The 21,507-nt window shown below is 31.5% G+C and overlaps 1 protein-coding gene across 3 annotated transcripts in view; it reads left to right on the top strand.

The window, feature by feature from the left end:
- LOC143055417 (regulating synaptic membrane exocytosis protein 2-like) overlaps positions 1-21,507 on the top strand; it is a 57,138-nt gene that overhangs the window by 24,470 nt on the left and 11,161 nt on the right. For 2 of the 3 annotated variants that reach the window (XM_076228574.1, XM_076228567.1), the window contains 9 exons: positions 9,746-10,769; positions 13,672-13,740; positions 14,423-14,539; positions 15,047-15,167; positions 16,469-16,527; positions 17,637-17,776; positions 18,066-18,247; positions 19,583-19,676; positions 20,353-20,695. In XM_076228574.1, coding sequence (XP_076084689.1) covers positions 9,746-10,769; positions 13,672-13,740; positions 14,423-14,539; positions 15,047-15,167; positions 16,469-16,527; positions 17,637-17,776; positions 18,066-18,247; positions 19,583-19,676; positions 20,353-20,695 — 2,149 coding nt within the window. Of the gene's footprint in view, positions 1-7,125; positions 7,204-9,745; positions 10,770-13,671; positions 13,741-14,422; positions 14,540-15,046; positions 15,168-16,468; positions 16,528-17,636; positions 17,777-18,065; positions 18,248-19,582; positions 19,677-20,352; positions 20,696-21,507 lie in introns of all 3 variants that reach the window. The other variant, XM_076228560.1, reaches the window with a different exon arrangement.

The raw sequence follows: 21,507 nt of genomic DNA, 5'->3' as shown, positions 1-21,507 counted from the left end.
CAATTTTAAATCCTGTTATCTATGATGAGTCTATTTACTTAATGTTTTGCAAGAACGTAGTTTTTATATTGATATCCAGGTATGCTGTGCTCATGCTACATGAAGATTTTTTTTTTAATTTTACAACTTATAGATGCTTATTTGAAAAACTATATTGTGCCCATTTTCATACGTATGGTACTTTTGTCTAGAACGATGATATATATATCAATCGTGTTATGTAATAAACCGATTAAAAGATTTTTAACCTACAACTGTTGCCGGTAATGACTAAGTTCTGTAAACTAATCTATGTTATAATGGTATGACAAAGAGTTTTGTATTGATCATGACAGGAAGGTTAAGTTATAATGTGGAGTAAAGAAAAGGCTGTCAGGATAACAAAACCATTTGTTTGAAGATAATGCTTGAATTACAATGGAAGATTTTGTCTAATCTGTACTTAAGATCATGTGATTATTTTCAATAATTTCAAGTCTATTCTTTGTCTTTTGTAATGATAAACATTCGAATGTTCTGCTGACAAACTAATATATAGAAACAATTGTAATAAAAATTGAATTTGGTTATCTATAATAGCGGTCTTTACACTTAGATTTTCCCTTTTTTTTTACCCCCTAAAATTTTCACTTCAAGAAATTAAGGAAAGCAAAAAAAAAGTGTTTACTTAGTGTTCAGTGATAAAATGAAAATTACTTTTTATAATTTTTTTATGTATCCAAAGAGGTTTTCTCGATTTACCTTATTCTGGAACACTCAAAGCCAACAATGTATAAAATCTAAAACATTTGGAGAGTTATACGACCACAAGGGACAAACCAACTATACCCATATATCAATCTAAAGCATTTGGAGAGTTATACGACCACAAGGGACAAAACAACTATACCCATATATCAATCTAAAACATTTGGAGAGTTATACGACCACAAGGGACAAAAGAACTATACCCATATATCAATCTAAAACATTTGGAGAGTTATACGACCACAAGGGACAAAACAACTATACCCATATATCAATCTAAAACATTTGGAGAGTTATACGACCACAAGGGACAAAACAACTATACCCATATATCAATCTAAAACATTTGGAGGGTTATACGACCACAAGGGACAAAACAACTATACCCATATATCAATCTAAAGCATTTGGAGAGTTAGACGACCACAAGGGACAAACCAACTATACCCATATATCAATCTAAAGCATTTGGAGAGTTAGACGACCACAAGGGACAAAACAACTATACCCATATATCAATCTAAAACATTTGGAGAGATATACGACCACAAGGGACAAAACAACTATACCCATATATCAATCTAAAACATTTGGAGAGATATACGACCACAAGGGACAAAACAACTATACCCATATATCAATCTAAAACATTTGGAGAGATATACGACCACAAGGGACAAACCAACTATACCCATATATCAATCTAAAACATTTGGAGAGATATACGACCACAAGGGACAAAACAACTATACCCATATATCAATCTAAAACATTTGGAGAGATATACGACCACAAGGGACAAAACAACTATACCCATATATCAATCTAAACATTTGGAGAGCTATACGACCACAAGGGACAAACCAACTATACCCATATATCAATCTAAAACATTTGGAGAGATATACGACCACAAGGGACAAAACAACTATACCCATATATCAATCTAAAACATTTGGAGAGATATACGACCACAAGGGACAAAACAACTATACCCATATATCAATCTAAAACATTTGGAGAGATATACGACCACAAGGGACAAACCAACTATACCCATATATCAATCTAAAACATTTGGAGAGATATACGACCACAAGGGACAAAACAACTATACCCATATATCAATCTAAAGCATTTGGAGAGATATACGACCACAAGGGACAAAACAACTATACCCATATACCAATCTAAAACATTTGGAGAGATATACGACCACAAGGGACAAAACAACTATACTCATATACCAATCTAAAACATTTGGAGAGATATACGACCACAAGGGACAAAACAACTATACCCATATATCAATCTAAAACATTTGGAGAGATATACGACCACAAGGGACAAAACAACTATACCCATATATCAATCTAAAACATTTGGAGAGATATACGACCACAAGGGACAAACCAACTATACCCATATATCAATCTAAAACATTTGGAGAGATATACGACCACAAGGGACAAATCAACTATACCCATATATCAATCTAAAACATTTAGAGAGATATACGACCACAAGGGACAAAACAACTATACCGATATATCAATCTAAAGCATTTGGAGAGATATACGACCACAAGGGACAAAACAACTATACCCATATACCAATCTAAAACATTTGGAGAGTTATACGACCACAAGGGACAAAACAACTATACCCATATACCAATCTAAAACATTTGGAGAGATATACGACCACAAGGGACAAAACAACTATACCCATATCAATCTAAGGTCAACTCTGCCTGATTGAACATGAAAAAGATAATTTATAAATCTTACCGAAGCAACGTCTACTAAGCTGCTGATACCCTCGGTGGCTCATAGTCAACCGGCCACGTCATCAGTATTTTTATCTTGTAACTTCATTTTTAGCTCACCTGGCCCGAAGGGCCAAGTAAGCTTTTCCATCATTTGGCGTCCGTCGTCCGTCGTCGTCGTCCGTCGTCGTTAACTTTTACAAAAATCTTCTCCTCTGAAACTACTGAGCCAAATTTAACCAAACTTGGCCACAATCATCATTGGGGTATCTAGTTTAAAAAATTGTTTGACGTGACTCGGCCAACCAACCAAGATGGCCGCCATGGCTAAAAATAGAACATAGGGGTAAAATGCCCTGAAATTTTCAGAGGATTCCGACAACCCGTTGTTGGGTTGCTGCCCCTAAATTGGTAATTTTAAGGAAATTTTACTGTTTTTGGTTATTATCTTGAATAATATTATAGATAGAGATAAACTGTAAACAGCAATAATGTTCAGCAAAGTAAGATTTACAAATAAGTCAATATAACTGAAATGGTCAGTTGACCCCTTTAGGAGTTATTACCCTTTATAGTCAATTTTTAACCATTTTTCGTAAATCTTAGTAATCTTTTACAAAAATCTTCTCCTCTGAAACTACTGGGCCAAATTAATCCAAACTTGGCCACAATCATCATTGGGGTAGCTATTTTAAAAAATGTGCGGCGTGACCCTGCCAACCAACCAAGATGGCCACCATGGCTAAAAATAGAACAAAGGGGTAAAATGTAGATTTTGGCTAATAACTCTAAAACCAAAGCATTTAGAGCAAATCTGACATGGGGTAAAATAATCTATTAGGTCAAGATCTATCTGCCCTGAAATTTTCAGACGAATCGGACAACCCGTTGTTGGGTTGCTGCCCCTGAATTGGTAATTTTAAGGAAATTTTGCAGTTTTTGCTTATTATCTTGAATATTATTATAGATAGAGATAAACTGTAAACAACAATAATGTTCAGCAAAGTAAGATCTACAAATAAGTCATCATGACCAAAATGGTCAGTTGACCCATTAAGAGTTATTGCCCTTTATAATTATTTAACAATTTTCGTAAATTTTTGAAAATTTTTATGCCCCACCTACGATAGTAGAGGGGCATTATGTTTTCTGGTCTGTGCGTCCGTTCGTCCGTTCGTCCGTGCGTCCGTCCGTCCGTTCGTCCGTCCGTCTGTCCCGCTCCAGGTTAAAGTTTTTGGTCAAGGTAGTTTTTGATGAAGTTGAAGTCCAATCGACTTCAAACTTTGTACACATGTTCCCTATGATATGATCTTTCTAATTTTAATGCCAAATTAGAGTTTTTACCCCAATTTCACGGTCCACTGAACATGGAAAATGATAGTGCGAGTGGGGCATTCGTGTACTGAGGACACATTCTTGTTAGAATTTATTTTCCACTGTAATTACTGGGCCAAGTTCATTATAGATAGAGATAATTGTAGCAAGAAGAATGTCCAGTAAAGTAAGATCTCCAAACACTTCATGATCACCAAAACACAATTTTGTCATGAGTTTATCTGTGTCCATTGTTTAATATGCACATAGACCAAGGTGAGCGACACAGGCTCTTGAGAGTCTCTAGTTTTAGATTCCAATATTTTGGTAAATTGTATGTACGTTTTGTTTCATTATGTTTTATCTCAATATGCACTTTTAAAATCTAACTAAAGGCAACAGTAGTTTATAGCTGGTCAAAAGTCATAAATCGATTGAAAGAAAACAAATCTAGGTTACAAATAAGTAACTCAAAGGTCAAAAGAATATTTTTGAAACATTTTTCTATGTTTGTTTTGTGTTTGTGTAAGGATCATACACCTGGTGACGATGTGTGCGTAGTTGGGACAGGCAAGATAGTTACGTTTCAGTTAATATTTGTAAACGCGATACGAAGCAGCAGGTGATATGTTACTGATGAGAAATGAGAATTTGACAATTGAAAAGTTAAAATCATCGCATTTCTTTTTATAGATTTTAATTAGAATTAGTTCATTTGTGTCAATATCAAGGACAACGCTAAGATATGAAGCATACCTTCTATTATTGGTAGTTCACTGGGATATATAATATTTAGAAATGTGGGACATTGAATTACAGGACATCATCAATATGTCTAAAAGTGGAATTAACAAAACTATGCAAGGTGCTTTTCTTTTTGTCTTTGAGAAAAAAGTAAAATAAAAAAAAAAAAATACTGAACTGCGAGGAAAATTCAATCGGAAAGTCCCTAATCACATGGCAAAATTAAATGACAAAATACATCAAACGAATGGACAACAACTGTCATAATCCTGACTTGGTACAGGCATTTTCAAATGTAGAAAATGGTGGATTGAACCTGGTTTTTATAGACGATTCGATAAGAATTCCTCTTCATATAAGTACCCAAAAGAAATCGACATGTGGTGGTGGTGGAGTACTAATACTCATTGGAATAACTCGTTATGTGGTGGTTGTGGACTAATAATACTCATTGGAATAACTCGACATGTGGTGGTGGTGGACTACTAATACTCATTGGAATAACTCGATATGTGGTGGTGGTGGACTACTAATACTCATTGGAATAACGATCACATACTACCTCCGCCAACAAATATGTTATCGATAGAAAAAAGTCAAAAACATTTGATGACATCATCTTCGGTTCATATTTTGTAGTTATTCAGTCTTGTAGTCTTCAGAAATAAAGATGACCCAAAATTTTTTATCTACGTTCTCCATTTTCCTAGAAAATTTATGTGACCTAAAATGTAGTCCATGGAAATTTAAAAAAAAAGTTCTTTCGTAACTTCTTAAAAATATAGTTTTAATGTTTTAGTTTAATATAATTTTGTTAGGTGACATTATGGTCTTTATTATATCAAATGCACGTACATCGAACTAGTGTAATTATATTCCTTAGTTGGTAGTTTTGTGAAACTTTTATTATTTTTTTTGTACTATTATGATTATTTAGCACCGTATAATGTATACGTGTAAATGATATGATTTTTTGTCCTTTCGTTCAAATGACATTAATCTGTCAGACATCAGTATTTATATTTTCATTTTTTTCGTATCTAATTTCATTAAGGCTTTAGAGTTTTTTTTATTTAATACAAAACTGTCTATACTGCCAAAATAGCCATATTATGAGATCATGTCAATAACCAGCTGCTAGATGGTTTTTACACAGATGTCAGGGTGTATTAAATACCTGTCTGTGTCGGGCTGTTGCTCATATCTATTTTGTGCAAACACTATGTTTGAAAGGCCATTTGATGTCAAGTATGTCAATATAAACATTTTATGAACCCACAGTAACACAAAAAGTGACTTATTGCACTCCAGTGTGAAGATTATATAAACATGTTCTTCTATCGATACGATTAATCTTGTTTCGATAGATGTAAGTAGCTTTACTATTTTTGAAATTTCAGAGACCAAATAATAGCTCTTATTATATCTCCTCTTTGATATATAAATAAATTTCTACTGTACTGAGACTTTGGCAAGTAAAAATAAGTTTATAGCCTAGCCTTAGTACTGCCATCATAGTAATAAATAGTTTTAAGATCTGATGTTTAGTTTGAAATAAGAAATCAAGTTATTCCATTTTCTTCTGCGGGTAGGAAACAATGCATTATTTTTGCAAACTTTATGTTCTATCTCAATTTGAACTGAAACTGAGAGGTGTTAGAGAAAAAAATAAACAGATAATAAACAAACGCAAATTACCAATATTTATCATATTTAAAAAAATAAAAACTGTAAAAAAAATCATAGTAGCTTTCATTATACCGAAAATAATAAGGTGTAACAGAACAATTAACAACTGTTAATCTAGCTTTAAAACCAGGTTTAATCCAACATTTTGTCAGAGAATATCACTATTATTTCAGGAATATGACAATCGTTTTCCATTCATACAGTTGGTTGCTATAGTTGTGCGTTTTATTTTTTCAGGTTTGATTTCACCCTTTTTTTAAATGTACTTTGGAAGTTAGTTATTTTGTAAATATTTTTACATGCAAGCCATATTTTTAGTTATTATGATTTAAAGCTCACAGAAGTAACAGAAGTTCAATTATTGCAAAAGATTCCAAGCTGCATATATCGGATTACATTATTTAATTTTACATAACAAAAAAAATAAGGTAATTGTAATCATACATTCATGACAGTTTTAAATCGATCATTAAAATAAAAATAAGGATTTTAACTTTAGACATCTTATATTCCAGAATAAATGAATAAATGATATAAAAATATGACTTTTAAATGTGATAAAGTATTTCAATTGTAAACATATTACATTAATAGAGTTGAGTTGATGAGTAGAGTTGCCTTCAACCGTATGCGTAGGTATTGCCCAGGACAGACTGAATACTTAGAAAATAAATCTGTTCGATGGGTGGATATGAAAGACAGTGACCAAGCAATCTGCCAAACCTGAAAGTGTTTACCAATATCATATATTATATTACCAGAATCTGCAGTTTGAGAGAATACAAAAATAAATCCAACACAATTGAACATACAATTTAATCGAGTTACTCAAACCTCTCAAGCTGATTTTACATTATTTTCAGAATAAACAACAGTTATCGTGTACAAATAAAAAGAATGGCGTGCAATTCAGAACGAGTGAGATCAAGTGTGGAAATAGGGTAAGACAAATCAGCTAACCACGAATCAATTCATGCAAAACTAAATTCAAGCAGGTAAAACACTCCACGAGTTAAAGTAGACTTGCTGCAATATCATAGAGCGAAATACCTCAGGTAGTACAAATACAGAGAAAACAGCAGACACGCTTTTAAGTAGACTTGCGTTATATCATGGATCTATTGTATTAAGGACTATTATTAAGTCATGTAGTGTTTATAATACTTGTATTTTGCATGGTCTTAAATATTATACATTTGCTACTGACACCTTTCATATAAAACTTACTATAAACTACTAAATATATATACATATTAAATAACTGTCCTTATCTTTGAAAACGACTTCGGCAGGTAAAATATAAGGGGTCGTCTCAAAAATGTTAGGATCCTCTATAATTATTGCTAATAGGTTACTGGTTTAAAAATGTTGATTGCATGTCTTAGTTGTAAAGCATTTGTTATTTGAAGATTGATCATTTTTGAATTGAGTATGGGGAAAAGGGTCTTAATATTTCAATTCATCTTTAATGATGACGAGCTTCTTGTTTCTATAATCAATTTGAGAAAATGAAAACATGTTGTTTTAGAAATAAATGTGTTACTGTACAATGCCTGACATCTATTGACACACAAATCACGTTGGTCAACGCTAATCCATTTGTCAATAAAAGAATTAGCCCCGTTATAAGTGATTAATTTGTTTGAGCTATTCCCTTGAAAGGGGCAGAAACTGTTATTGAAAATTAAGAACTAGCAAAAAAGAGAAAATTTATGTGTTATCTTTGTTAACCATTTATATAACATTATTTTAACAGCATATTATACCTGCCCTAATCACAGTGCAGTAGAATTTCATTTTTACGCCAGTGCTATTCAGTAACAACAGATGATAAATATAAAGCATGTTAGTTAGACATACTGCACTGTAGTACATTAAACTGTTTAGAAATGTGTACTTTGAAAATGAATCAATATATTTTTTGAATATTTTATATATGTTTTTTTTTTTTTTTTTTTTTTTTTTTTGTCTTCATTGAACATTTATCAGATATACATTTCATAATCATATACACAAACATATAATACAAGATAACGTATTTATATACAATAGTAGCACAGTTGGAAAATGTCCTTCAAATTTACAAGTTATACTTCTGTATATATCTTTTTTTCCATATTATCTCTCTTCTATACATATTTTTTTTTGGTGGTGCAATATTATTTGGATTCGAGCGTCAACGATGAATGTTATACACATGAAGTGCGCAATTAACGTATCAAATCAAAAGCCCAGTATCTTGTTTTTATCTTACAACAACTTTGTCGATAACATTACTAGTGGGTGCGTCGTTCAGGGGAGTATTACTAACAAAATAGTATAAATATCTATATTGACAGACCAAATAAGGATGTGTTATTATACCGTCTCTATAATTGTTCATAATTATTGAAAATGTTTATTAACACATCCTTATTTAGTACCATTCAGCCCTTGTAAAAGTAAGATAGGTGTGGTATTTGTTTTATGATACTTTAACGCCTAATATTGCACTACAGTACCAGAGGATTTGGATATCTTAATTTGTTTTGTAAGAGAATTGATTTCAGATTGTTTTTAACTAGCATTTGATTTCTAAGTTAAAACATATATAGAAAGACAAGTGACAACGTACTTGAGACCAACAATAGAACTTACATAAAGTAATATTGTGAACATCATCAACATCCCATAAGAGTGCGATTTTTAGCACAAATTAATCAATTCTATTGCACTTCTACCGTTAACGATTTATTTCATCTAAAGCTCCAATCAATTACCCCTATATTTTGGAAATTTGATATCTGAGGAAAATATTTAATAGAGTATTAATCAGGAGCCTGTAATTCAGTGGTTGTCGTTTGTTTATATGTTACATATTTGTTTTTCGTTAATTTTATGTACATAAATAAGGTCGTTAGTTTTCTCGTTTGAATTGTTTAACATTGTCATTTCGGGGCCTTTTATATCTGAATATACGGTATGGTATTTGCTTATTTTTGAAATCCGTACGGTGACCTATAGTTGTTAATTTCTGTGTTACTTTGGTCTCTTGTGGACAGTTGTCTCAATGGCAATCATATTACATCCTCTTTTTTATATAGATCTGTAAAACATTTGTTTTCATCGTATTAATCAAGAAAAAATGTCATGTTTTATATTTTGATAACCAAATTTCAATCATTTATCAAACGATAACCGAAATTCAGAAAATGCTTATAAAAGGCCAGTGCTTTGATTATCAACTGGTGTGTAGTAGAAGCCAATCAATTATAGTATGCAATGGTAGCCTCTTTATTTATACTTATATGATATGTTGTCTTACGACCATGATATATCTTATTTGTATTTCTGTTACATAAGTGATATTTATGATATTTATAAAATGGATCAAACACATCGTCAAATGACGATATCTCAAATGTATTTTCATTACAAATGTCCACATGTCGTCAAATCTTTAAATTAACACTTCAGTATTTTAATCTCATTCATATATTTAAGGAGTTTTCGAGAAAACAGACGTGTTCATCAGCCTCAGAATCTGCGTCAGAAACAGCTACTGATACAGAGGTTTTATGTAACAGAACAAACCACAAAAACATCAGTCAGCCAATACCAAGAAGGCGTAGTATGTTTGCAAGTACAACAATCGAAGTGAGCGAGTTTGAAAGTGATAACGGTGAACATTATGAACGGCGCCCTAGAAGAAGCTCAAGGCGTCATACAAGTAGATCTGATGTAAAAAAGAAACGTCATAAGATGCAACGGCAGGATAATTCAGATTCAAATTCAGAAAATCAAACTGACGAAGAGATGGACTACATTTCTAACAACCATTTAAATGTTCCACGTGATATAAAAAACAGCAGACGACGAAAAGGTTCGGAGAAAAGAAAACAATATTTAAGTTCCGACAAAAACAACGCAAATTTGAATCGTGTGAAGGACAAGTGCTTGCATAATTATAAGGGCAAAGCTAGTGTAAATTCTAAAAATCTAACACTGAACATTGACGATATTGATGATAAATGTAGACGTTCATCCAACGAAACCGTCCATTCGTCAAATAATGGAGGTGTTTGTGTTTTCTTCCATCCATATGACTCGTTATCGGAGGGTCAAATTTCAAAAAGTACCACCAGTTCGTCACAAATACATCGGCAAGATGCAGTATGCTTTAGTAGTTCTTCCAGTATTTTATCAGAAAACATGTTAACAAACCGTATACGTCGTCAGTCATTATCACCAGCTCCATCACCATCAAACAGCAGAAAATATAAAAGTGAAACTCGTCGTCAATCATTATCACCAGCACCATCTCCATTAAACAACAGAAAATATAAAAGTGAAACACCCCGCCAAAGATCGAGAGCTTTATCTGCAGATTATCTTGAATATGATAACAACTCTGAACAAAAAAATCAACTTCAGGTGGATGCAGCAGAGAGCAATAGTAGACGTTGCTCAGATGAATCAATACGATCTAGGCGGTCGACACAATCAGATGCGAGTCAGTATTATAGAGGTACGATCCCATGTGTAGATAATACAATGTTATTTCTTATTTCAAATTATCTTCCTATGATAATGCTAGTAAACCATTTAAAATATCAAATGTTATACGAAATATGAAGAGGGTGTAACTAGTTCGCTCAATACTATTGAAAAATGCATCGTAAAAAATCATATTTATGTCATTGCTGAATGGTGTTAAATTAATATTTCCATTGTTTTCACATTGCAATCACATTCAAAGAACATAATTATTTGATTAAAATGACAAACAGAAGCAAAAACTCATATACTACTATTTTAGTTTAGCTTCGTGTATTGGATTTTTATCTAATCTAGTTTAGTACCACGCTTAGTCAATGCTTATTCATCAACAAATTTTGGCATGAAATATGTTGAAAATCTTGCGAAATCAGATTGAGACAAAGTTTCCTTCATATTTACCTCTTTACTAAGCCCTTTTTTATAATTACTCATGAAATATAGTAAATAAAATCTAAAAGCATGGTCTAGTAGGTGTTGCTTTTTTTAATATCGTATGACAATTATAATTGAGCCCCGTACGTTTTATTGTATTTTTGAAAGATGATCTCAAGTCTATTTTCCTATAGGAAATCGTTCGTTATAATATTGTCAAACCAGGCCGATTGGAGTCAATTTAAAATACGTGTAGTTGCATTCTTGTTGCACAATTGACAAATAGTCATTGTATTACGTTAACATGAAGACAAGAATAATCCTCCCATATTTTTTTTTATTCTATAGTAGTTTCCGATTTAGTATTCTTCACTTTTCTTGGGATATTGTCATTGACAATCATACCACATCTTCTTATTCTTGTAATTAATGCAGGGTCTGTTACTCGTGCTCTGTGGATGGAATACTAGTGTGCCAGTGTCTGTAGTGTATGCCCTTATATCCTTATGTCGTAACAACAATACCCTTCCCTTTTGACGAATGGTACCTACCGAATAAGACTATTTACCGGTGATGATTTAAGTAACACGACGGGTGCCCATGTGGAGCAGGATCTACTTACCCTTCCGGAGCACCTGAGATCACCCCCAGTTTTTGGTGGGGTTACTATGGTTTAGTCTTTAGTTTTCTATGTTGTGTCTTCTCTACTATTGTCTGTTTGTCTTTTTTATTTTTAGCCGTGGCGTTGTCAGTTTATTTTCAATCTATGAGTTTGACTTTTTTAACTGTATTTTATATCTGTCCTCTTCTGTTGTTTTACTAAGAATTTTTATATCATTCTATAATATGTCTTGTGTCTTATTTTTATAGAAAGTATGATTCGTTTTTATTACAGCTTTAATTGTAGATATATATGCTTTTTCATTTCTACATTCAAATTAACTTATATATTTATGAACATCTTCGAGTTATTATATGCTATTTGTAATACCAGATTTAAACATTGATGTTCGGAGATTGGTTTTAACTAGCATCTTACATAAAGGTGTTAAACAGAAAATGTCAAGTTAGATTTGAACATATCATTTAAAAAAGCAGAGATAAAATATTGAGATTAGTTTGATTTCTAAAAAATAAATCACAAAAATACTGAACTCTGAGGAAAATTCAAAACGCACGGTCCCTAATCAAATGGAAAAACCAAAAGCTCAAACACATTAAACGAATGGGCAACACCTTAGTGATAATCTTTTTTAAATTCACTGTACATGCTGGACGATTTTGGGTAAATAGTCCTGTTATATCGATGCCTTTTATCAGCTTAGTCTATGAAAGACCGCTGTTGATACTCTGGGGAATAAATTGTGTATATCTTAACGTGTAGGACTAGGACAACGATCTTAAATTTCAAAGAAAAGAGACTATATTAGTTCACGCATAAGAGCCTTTTCAGCTAAATTTGCCTTTTCAATTTTGACCACAGGAATTTCCATAAATATTTTAAAACAAGTTAGAAAAATTCAAGAAATAACAAAACAAAACAAATAACACCCTTTTAAATCGTTGTCAGAAATTATACCTCAAATAAAAGGCTTCTATTATTTCAGTCTTATGATACTGAAAAATGGATATGCTATATCTAGATTGTTTAACTTTAAACATTTTAAAAATTCAATTATGATTATAAGATTGTATATACCTATATCTTAACTTTATCTCTTTTTCGTTATTTCTACATATAAAAAAAAAGAAACTTCCACTAGTATTATTACAATTTAATAGATGGTACATTAAAAGAATAATATTTTCTAACAAGTTTATATAATATCATGAAGCTAACAGAATACTTTAATATATGACGAACCTGTTATGGTTTTTGGTAACAACAGGGACCTTTTACATAAGATCTTTACAGTTATATCTTTTCTGCAATAATGGTAGATAAGTGTTTAAGAAATAAAGTCTTCAGAGGTATTTCTGTTTCTGTAATTTCAAGAACAGTTATTCAGAGTATGATATTTGAATTGTACTACAAGAAGTAAAATAACAAAAATACCGAACTCCGTTTCAAACTGAAAATCACTAATGAACAGTATAAGGGACGACATCAAAAGATCAATGAAGGATAAGACACTTAATTCAAATAGTTTGGGGTGGGGGGTAAACTTGCTGCAAGTTTTGATTATCCTACATCGATTTTTCATATATCCATAAGGGTCAATCCATTTTTCCCAAATTAAGTTAAGAGGGGGAATTGGGGGGGGGGGGGGGGGGGTGTGTTCAGTAAAAAAAACTATCTGAATTAAGTTTTTTTATCCTTCATTGAACTTTTGATGTCGTCCCGAAGTTGATAAATATTGCTATTTTGAGTAAGTAGATATTCACTTTGTTCATTTCTTGAAAACTAAAAAGTGTACAAACATAGAAATGACAGATCTTAAATCTAGACACGATACAATTTTTTTACAAGGTGTAAAAATCCTCCATGCATTTTCCAGATTATTTCAATAATTTGAAGCCAAGAGAAGTATTACTGTACAGAGATAGCGTGCCTTACAGTCCACGACGTAAGTTTATATTCAATTATTTGTGAACTTTATAAAACCGTACCGAATTCATACAAGCGACAAAATAAAATCAACAAACCAAGGCAATACTACAAGCATATTAACAAGAAGACGCAATCAATTGAATAAACCACTAAAAAAATTGAAGTAATAATATTTACAAAACTACACATTTAGGAATTCAGAAGTTTTTTACCGAGAGCAAATCTTAATGACTATACTCAATAATAACAAAATTTGAATTGACATCTTTGAAGTAAAAAAAAATAAGTCTCTATAATGAATTTGAAATGAACACGCGAAGCATCTTTTAAAATCAGCTTAACTACAGCCATTAGTTTTTCTTTTTTTTCCATTAACATTTTCCTCCTGATATTTAGTACCTACCTATTCGATATAGCTTTTAATCAATTTTGAAGGCCGTCAATTGCTATTAATTCTATGGTCTTTGATAGACAGTTTTCTCATGTGTAATCATACATATGCCCTTATTCTTTTTTGAGAATTTTCTTCAACATCATAACATAAGCGTTTAATATTAATATTAGAACATAAATCACTAATTTCAATACTTTATCAGCTCATTATGACCATGGATGTTGAACATACATGTATGACAAAGTATGTTTTTAATCATAATTATCCTTAAGTGTAATATATCAAAACTATTTTGTATAATTAGATCACGGACTGGGCATGCGTGTGATAGGTGGGAAACGTGGTCCTGATGGTGGACTTGGTGCTTATGTTACATATGTAGAGAAAAAAGGTCCAGCTGATTCATACGACATTGTTGAAGGTATTTATCAATAGGTAGTACATATGACATTGTTGAAGGTAATTTCAATAGTTAGTACCTTAAATAAAGGCATTACTAGTATACTGCTGTTCAATAGTCATAAATCCATAAAACAAATCCGGTTCTCAAATCAAAACCGAGGGAAACACGTCAACTCTAAGAGAAATCAACGGAACGGAAGAAACACTGATTTGCTTCAAAAAACAAACGCCAACATACATACAATGTTTTAAATACCGCTAAAATGATATATATATAAGATATGTTAGAGGAAATCACAGAAAACTGAAAAATAAAGAATGGACAACAAATGAATAAGTTATAAAAATATCCTACACTTAATTTGAGATTGAATTTTTATGATTGAAAATAAATAAATACTTTATCAACACAGACACTATAAAACAATAACAAATGTGCATATTTTTACTATTGTGAAATATTTATGAAGTGCTTTCAAACATTTGGTTATCATCAATGACAGAACCTTAAATATTTCCATTTTAGGTGACCAAATATTATTCTGGAATGGTAAATCTCTCATAGATGTATCTTTTGAAGAATCTCGGGATATCATGAGTCAAAGTACAGACTTTGTTCAGTTGCTTGTAGTACATTTTCCTGAGAGGTAATTAGTAATTTTCTAAATGTATTCTGATTCAATTCTTTGATATTAATATTCAAAATATATGACCAAGTAGAATGACATGACTAAAAAACATTATAATGGTTGAGATATTGATTTTGTATTGTAACTTCGGTATTGAAAACTAGGAGTCTTTGCTATTAACACACAGTAATACATCATCAGATACGTATAACCTTGAATGCAGTATGAAACCAATAGTGGATAAGCCTTCTTAATCCTTTTTCTTTACGCAAATTTATTTGATCTTCTGAAAAATGTATCCAGGTGTGTTGATAAGTCGTTATCCTAAGGCTATTTTTTTCTGATTTTTTCTGTAGACTTAGCTTTCATTTTTGTATTACCATGCATTGTCAAGATTGGTAACTCATAATTGTTTCTCAGTAACTCAATGTACGATGCTGTCCCATACTGAACCTTCTGACCTTGTTTGTTTACATTCAAATTTCAATGGCGTCAAAATCACGTTATGTCAGATCGTTCTACCCAATCAAATTGCTCTACTGTCAATTAGGGAGTTTTTCAGTCTACGGCAATTACGTTATTTCTTTTTGGGATATTGCTTTAAACTAGTTTGCTATAATTTGGGGTTTTATTCATCAGGAAACCTCATTTTTTGCCATCCCTTTCGACATCAATGGAATTTTTTTATGAATATTTACCTAGTCATGATGGTCAGAATATCAATCTTTTTATAATGAGTAAAAAAAAATCTATGAAAATTAAATGTAACTTGTTTTTTATTAACCTTCTCTATATTCCTGTACAAAATTATGGCATGGACATCGTTTTTTTCATATAGTTTTCCTTTCATTTTGGTTGGGCTTTTTTCGCCGGAAAATGGCGAAAGACGTAAGGAGCATGTCATTTTAAAATTCCTAAAAATACGATTTGCTTGACCTGTATTGCCTTCCACAAGACTGATGACGCTGAATGGAATGTACACAAAGCAATGGAGGCCGGAAGTGGGATTTTGTGAAGTTCTAGAATGTTTTTAGACATTCGGAAGTCGGGATTGAAACAAACATTAGAAAATTTGCATTTTTTAGCAATACTTGAGAAAAACAATGAAAAATTACCTTTAGAAATGTTTTTTTAATCAAAAGTGCAGGAAAAACGTATTCTGCACTGTTTTTTTACGCCGGACGTAGCGTAGTGACGTCAATGTGTAGTTTCCCCGTGTGTTAAGTTTAAACACAAATACCTAACGAACTGACAAAATGACCGATTTTAGACTACGGTAGGATATGTTTAATCTGTTATATTTTTTTTCTATTTTACAGGAAAGAAGACGATTTTTATAGAAGAAATAGAACAGTGTCAAAACCAATTTGGGCTATAGGTATATAAACTGATTTAATTGATTACAATACATGCCTAAATGACAGATCTCTTTATTCAACAACACAACGGAATAATAAGACAACGCTTAAAATGTGAATGCACGCTAAACAACCACTAATCAATCAATCAATTAAAGTTGAAACAATTGAGTTAAAATGAAATAGGGATGGAAGGCAGATATTTTCTTTCCAGTTTGTTTATTTTTTAAACAGGTTTTGCTTTATAACGAACAATTTCCTGACAAGTCTAAGTTACACCTACACTTGTACTCAAAGATCCATTTGTAGAATTGTAGACTGTAAGCGGTAACAAGTCAAAACAATGACATTTGATTATTCCATCTAGAATCGTTTGTATACATTTTACCAAAGAGCAGCGTGTAGATATTCTTTTCCAAATTGCATTGAAGATTGGCTCATTTCCATCTTTATTTATGAGTATATTAAAAAATATTTTGTAAGCTCTGGAAGCATTTGTTAGTAATTAAAGTAATGTTTTTGAAATTACATGAAACAGCTTGTAGGTCATTGTAGAAGGTGACAATATGTTATGATTTTATCTTTGAGTTCTTCGGCAATTCATTTTTTTAAACAATCTATATATAGTCGAATAGAAATTACATGTGCAAGTAAATGAGTTATTGTTTGTGTGTATATATATTGACGGGTTCTCCATAAAATTCAATTGAAGCTTCTGATGCACGAAAATTAACTTTAACATGTGTACTAGACAAACATCGGTTTCAATTCTAAAAAAAAAACACAGAAAAAAAAAACAGACGAGGTAGAAAGATTTGAAAATGTGCAGACCTATTGTTTTTATGCAAAAGATAAATCAACCGGACAACGTTAGACTATTATATCTATTTGCTTTACTTTCTTGTTATTTTAGAGTGTTGAAGACGGAATGTAAAAGCTCTTTGGTTGCATATTTATGCTCATTTCCTTTATATTTTAATTGTTAAACATTGCAAATCTTAATTTTTTAAATATGAAGATACCACAATTTTGTATAGATGATAAAAACGACGGACAGAGACAGACATAAAATGCTTTATGTAGAATAAAAGGTATCTAATTGAAAGAATAATGTATATATTTTCAACAGAAAGCAACGGAAACAATTCATCAGTCGATATACCTGTGGTCATATCATCTCAAATGACAAAGTCCAATTCGCCCGTCCTTGAACCACCAAAGACACTTCCATTACAAAAGCCTAAAAGGCGGATGCTGCCTAAAACACCGGTAGGTCAAAAACATTTATAATAAAGACTTGTTTTGTAACTTGCCAAATATGATTAATCACTTGATTGGGTTTTGAAAAAATAACATTATTTAGACAAGATCTCATCCGTTGATTTAATGGTATGAACTTAAAATAGTAATTCGAAATCAATCTTGTGGTCAAGGATTTTTTTCAATGTAAATTGCTGTTTGGCATATGACAAAGAACTATTTAACATCATACACATTTTAAGCCTGGTATTGATGAGATTATATGTACTTGTACAAATTTTATATTTTCTTTTTATAGCTAGAAATTAAGAAAGAAGACCGACCAGTTACTGGCAAGCTTCAGTTCAGTTTAGGTTATGACGAAGAAGACGAATGTTTGTCTGTCAATCTCGTTAGTGCCGAAACTCTTAAACCTCCTGATCGATTGTCTGTGGCGGACATGAATCCAATTGCAATGGTACACATCTTGCCAGACAGGAGGTAAACACTATCAAAACCTTACATTTTACTCGCGTGAATAAAACATTTATACTGTTTGACATGTTTGTTTAAAGAAACATTATTGTTGTGCTTAGTTTAGAGCAGGATCTGTTATCAGCAGGATCTGTTAATCCTTCCTGAGTACCGAGATCAGCCCCAGTTTCTGGTTGAGTTCGTGAAGCTCAATCTTTAGTTTTCTATGTTGTGTTTTGTATACTGTTTATTGTCTTCATCTTTTGCCATAAGATTTTAATTTTTACTTTGATATGTTTCTTTTAAAATAAGATCTTCGTGTATCTTCTTATGACATTAAAGTAATAATTGAAAATGAAAGTAGACACTAATTTCACTTTTGATCATTGACGTTCTGTTGTTGGAGACGGTAAGTACATGTACTAGAAATTGTTTTTTCACGTAAAAACATAACTATAAATATCATTATTGTATATAAGTTATCTTTGTTTCAGTTCTACATTGGTTAAATTTTAAATAAGTTTTTCACATTTTAATACATGGTTTAACGTAAACTCTATGGATATAATAAGCTTAATAATGTTATACGATGAAAATCTGTGGTATTGGAAAAAGGCCCCGGAGACCTATAGATTGATGTCACGCTTTTTAATATCACTCCCTGAGAAAACATGCAGCTACTAAACGATTTTTTAGGACATTTATTGATGTTTCTCTTCGTAAAGATCTTAAATTTATTATTAAATGTTGAAATGTTAGAATCGCTGAATGTGTTCGTGTTAGTGATGGATTAACGTTATCGACATGAGTTGTATGAGCTGAAAGTTTTTTTCTTAACAATTGCAACGTTTTTATGTGAGTTTTTTTTTGTTTAACTTATTTGAAGCTGATAAAGATAATAAAAGCGACAGTTCATGATATAAATTTCATTGGTAGATTACTGTTATAGTTTCGAGTTTGTTACGGTTTAACTTAATAAATGTGTGTTTTTATGTTTTCTATGTTTTTTTGGGTGTTTTATCATTTATATCAATTTAGGAATTATGAATGAAAGAAATCCCTATACCGTATACTTGTTCTCTTAGTCTTTAATTACAGTGTAACATCATTAAAATTATTGGTAATAATAACAAAATTAAATGTGAGGTAAACACATAGGCTGTATAGTAAGCTAATCAAATCGACGATCATTTAAAAGGATTGAAAACGTAGTGATAATGATATCTGTTGACTGAAATATTTTCAGAGTAAATATATAAATTCAAACGAATGACACATTTTTCTTATGTCATCATGATGGATGATTTTAGAATTCTTTTTTTATTTTTTTATTTTTTTATTTAAGTTTGTTTTGTTTTACAGTTTGTTTCCACCATATGAAACGATACCACAGTTTAATGTTAATTCACCTATTTGGGAAGAAACTTTCAATCTCCTTGACCTGTCGAAGTCAGAGGTAAGAGTAAATTGTGAACTTTAAACGTAAGACAATATTCCCAATACGCATAACATATGTTCCTAGAGCAATCAACATCATGTTCTTGACACTTAAAAAGACAAAAACATAAATCGCTTTAGATTATCAATTACTACAAAAGGTTGTCTTAGGAACTACATATTGTAAGAAGAATACAAGATTGCAAAATTGATGAAGCTTTTATACTGACAATGTTAATTGACAATTCGTTTACTGTTTTTGGTTGTTCCTGTTTGTACATTATACGTTTTGAAAGAATTTGGTTGATTGTAGATGGGTTTGATTTGTATGCAATCTTAGTAGTGTTTGGTGACTTCTATTCCCCTTTTTAGGTTTTTATCTTCACATATATATGAACTTTTGTTTTCATTCTCAATAGATTTAGAAGTGTTATTATTTCCCAGTAATTTACGAAATTATGTCAAGCTTCATTTAAAGTTGTACAGTTGTGCAAGTTTCTATGTATGATAGTTTTGTTTTTAACAAAGTGTTTGAACCTTGTTCATAGAGAAACTTACCATACATTATTTGTAATTTTCGAAAATGTTGTCTGAGCTTGTGATGATCCTCATTATACTTCCGAGTAAACTGTGGAGGACATTGTCGATCTAAACAAACTATATCAACCATAAATAATTGTTTTATTTTCTAACAGCTGGAAGAAAAATCCTTAGAAGTAACGATATGGAACTATCTCGGGCATGAATATGAATTTTTGGGTGAAGTTCTCCTTGATTTGGCAGATTCTAAGCTTGATAATGAAGTGGTGACATATGACCTGCAGGATCACGACGAAAATAGTTCACCATTACCTGTCCGACGACGAAGGGAGTCGGGGTCAGATATTACTGCTAGCAGTTTTGTAAGCCCAGTAGATACCTCAAGTATGACATCAAGTCCTTGTAATTTTGGATCACCAACGCAAAGCAGGGATATGTTACACCATACGGATGGTAAATCAGATTCAAAGAAAACACCGAAAAGAAAATCTAGTCCTGGTGAGAAAATATCCAAAATTAAAATGCATTACACTACATCAATATAATGGCATAAAGTGGAAATAATCTTCATCAATATATCAGACATCTATTCGTTTGATGTATTTGAGTTTTTGATTTTGCCATTGGATTAGGGACTTACCCTTTTTTAATTGCGTCGGAGTTCGATATTTTTGTTATTTTACTTTATAGATTGCGTATAAAACAACTTATTACATAACGTTTGATTAATCTTCATCCAACAAACTTTTTAATGAGTTTTTTTATTACTATGAGCTGGTGTTCAATCCAAGTGTTGATATTTCAATAATGAAGGCACAGTTATTTTAAATGAAGCATGTGTTCCCATTAAAATTAAGAATAAATACAATTTGAGAAACATACTTTGTAGATAGAAAGAGTATTGAGGAAACAAGAATTCACAATGGTTACTTATAGCCTCTGATGACCAGTAACTTTATAAAAGCTGTTGTTAATATTAATCCATACGGATAACTTTGAAATGTCAAAATATAATTAATTGTAGATAATCAATTTTAGTTTTTTTTGTTTTGTTGATCAACCAAGTTCCCAATCAGAAACAAGACAAGCTTATTTATTGAGTGCTCAGTCGATGTTCCTTAGGGGAGTACAGGGTTAAATATTCTAATTTGACCCATTTGTGTAAATGTTTAAGAAATATGTGAAATAGGCCTCTTTTTCAGTAGTTACCGTTGTTACCTGGTCAAGGAAACAGGATTACAATGTGTAGTGATAATAAAAGATGAAGGGAATTAAACGATTTATTTTTTGTTTAATATTGAAGTAGTTTT

Source organism: Mytilus galloprovincialis, chromosome 1 (assembly GCF_965363235.1).
Source record: "Mytilus galloprovincialis chromosome 1, xbMytGall1.hap1.1, whole genome shotgun sequence".
In the NCBI taxonomy this organism is placed as follows: Eukaryota; Metazoa; Mollusca; class Bivalvia; order Mytilida; family Mytilidae; genus Mytilus; species Mytilus galloprovincialis.
The sequence above is the reverse complement of the archived record's forward strand: the minus strand, read 5'-3'. Positions and strand labels throughout refer to the sequence as shown.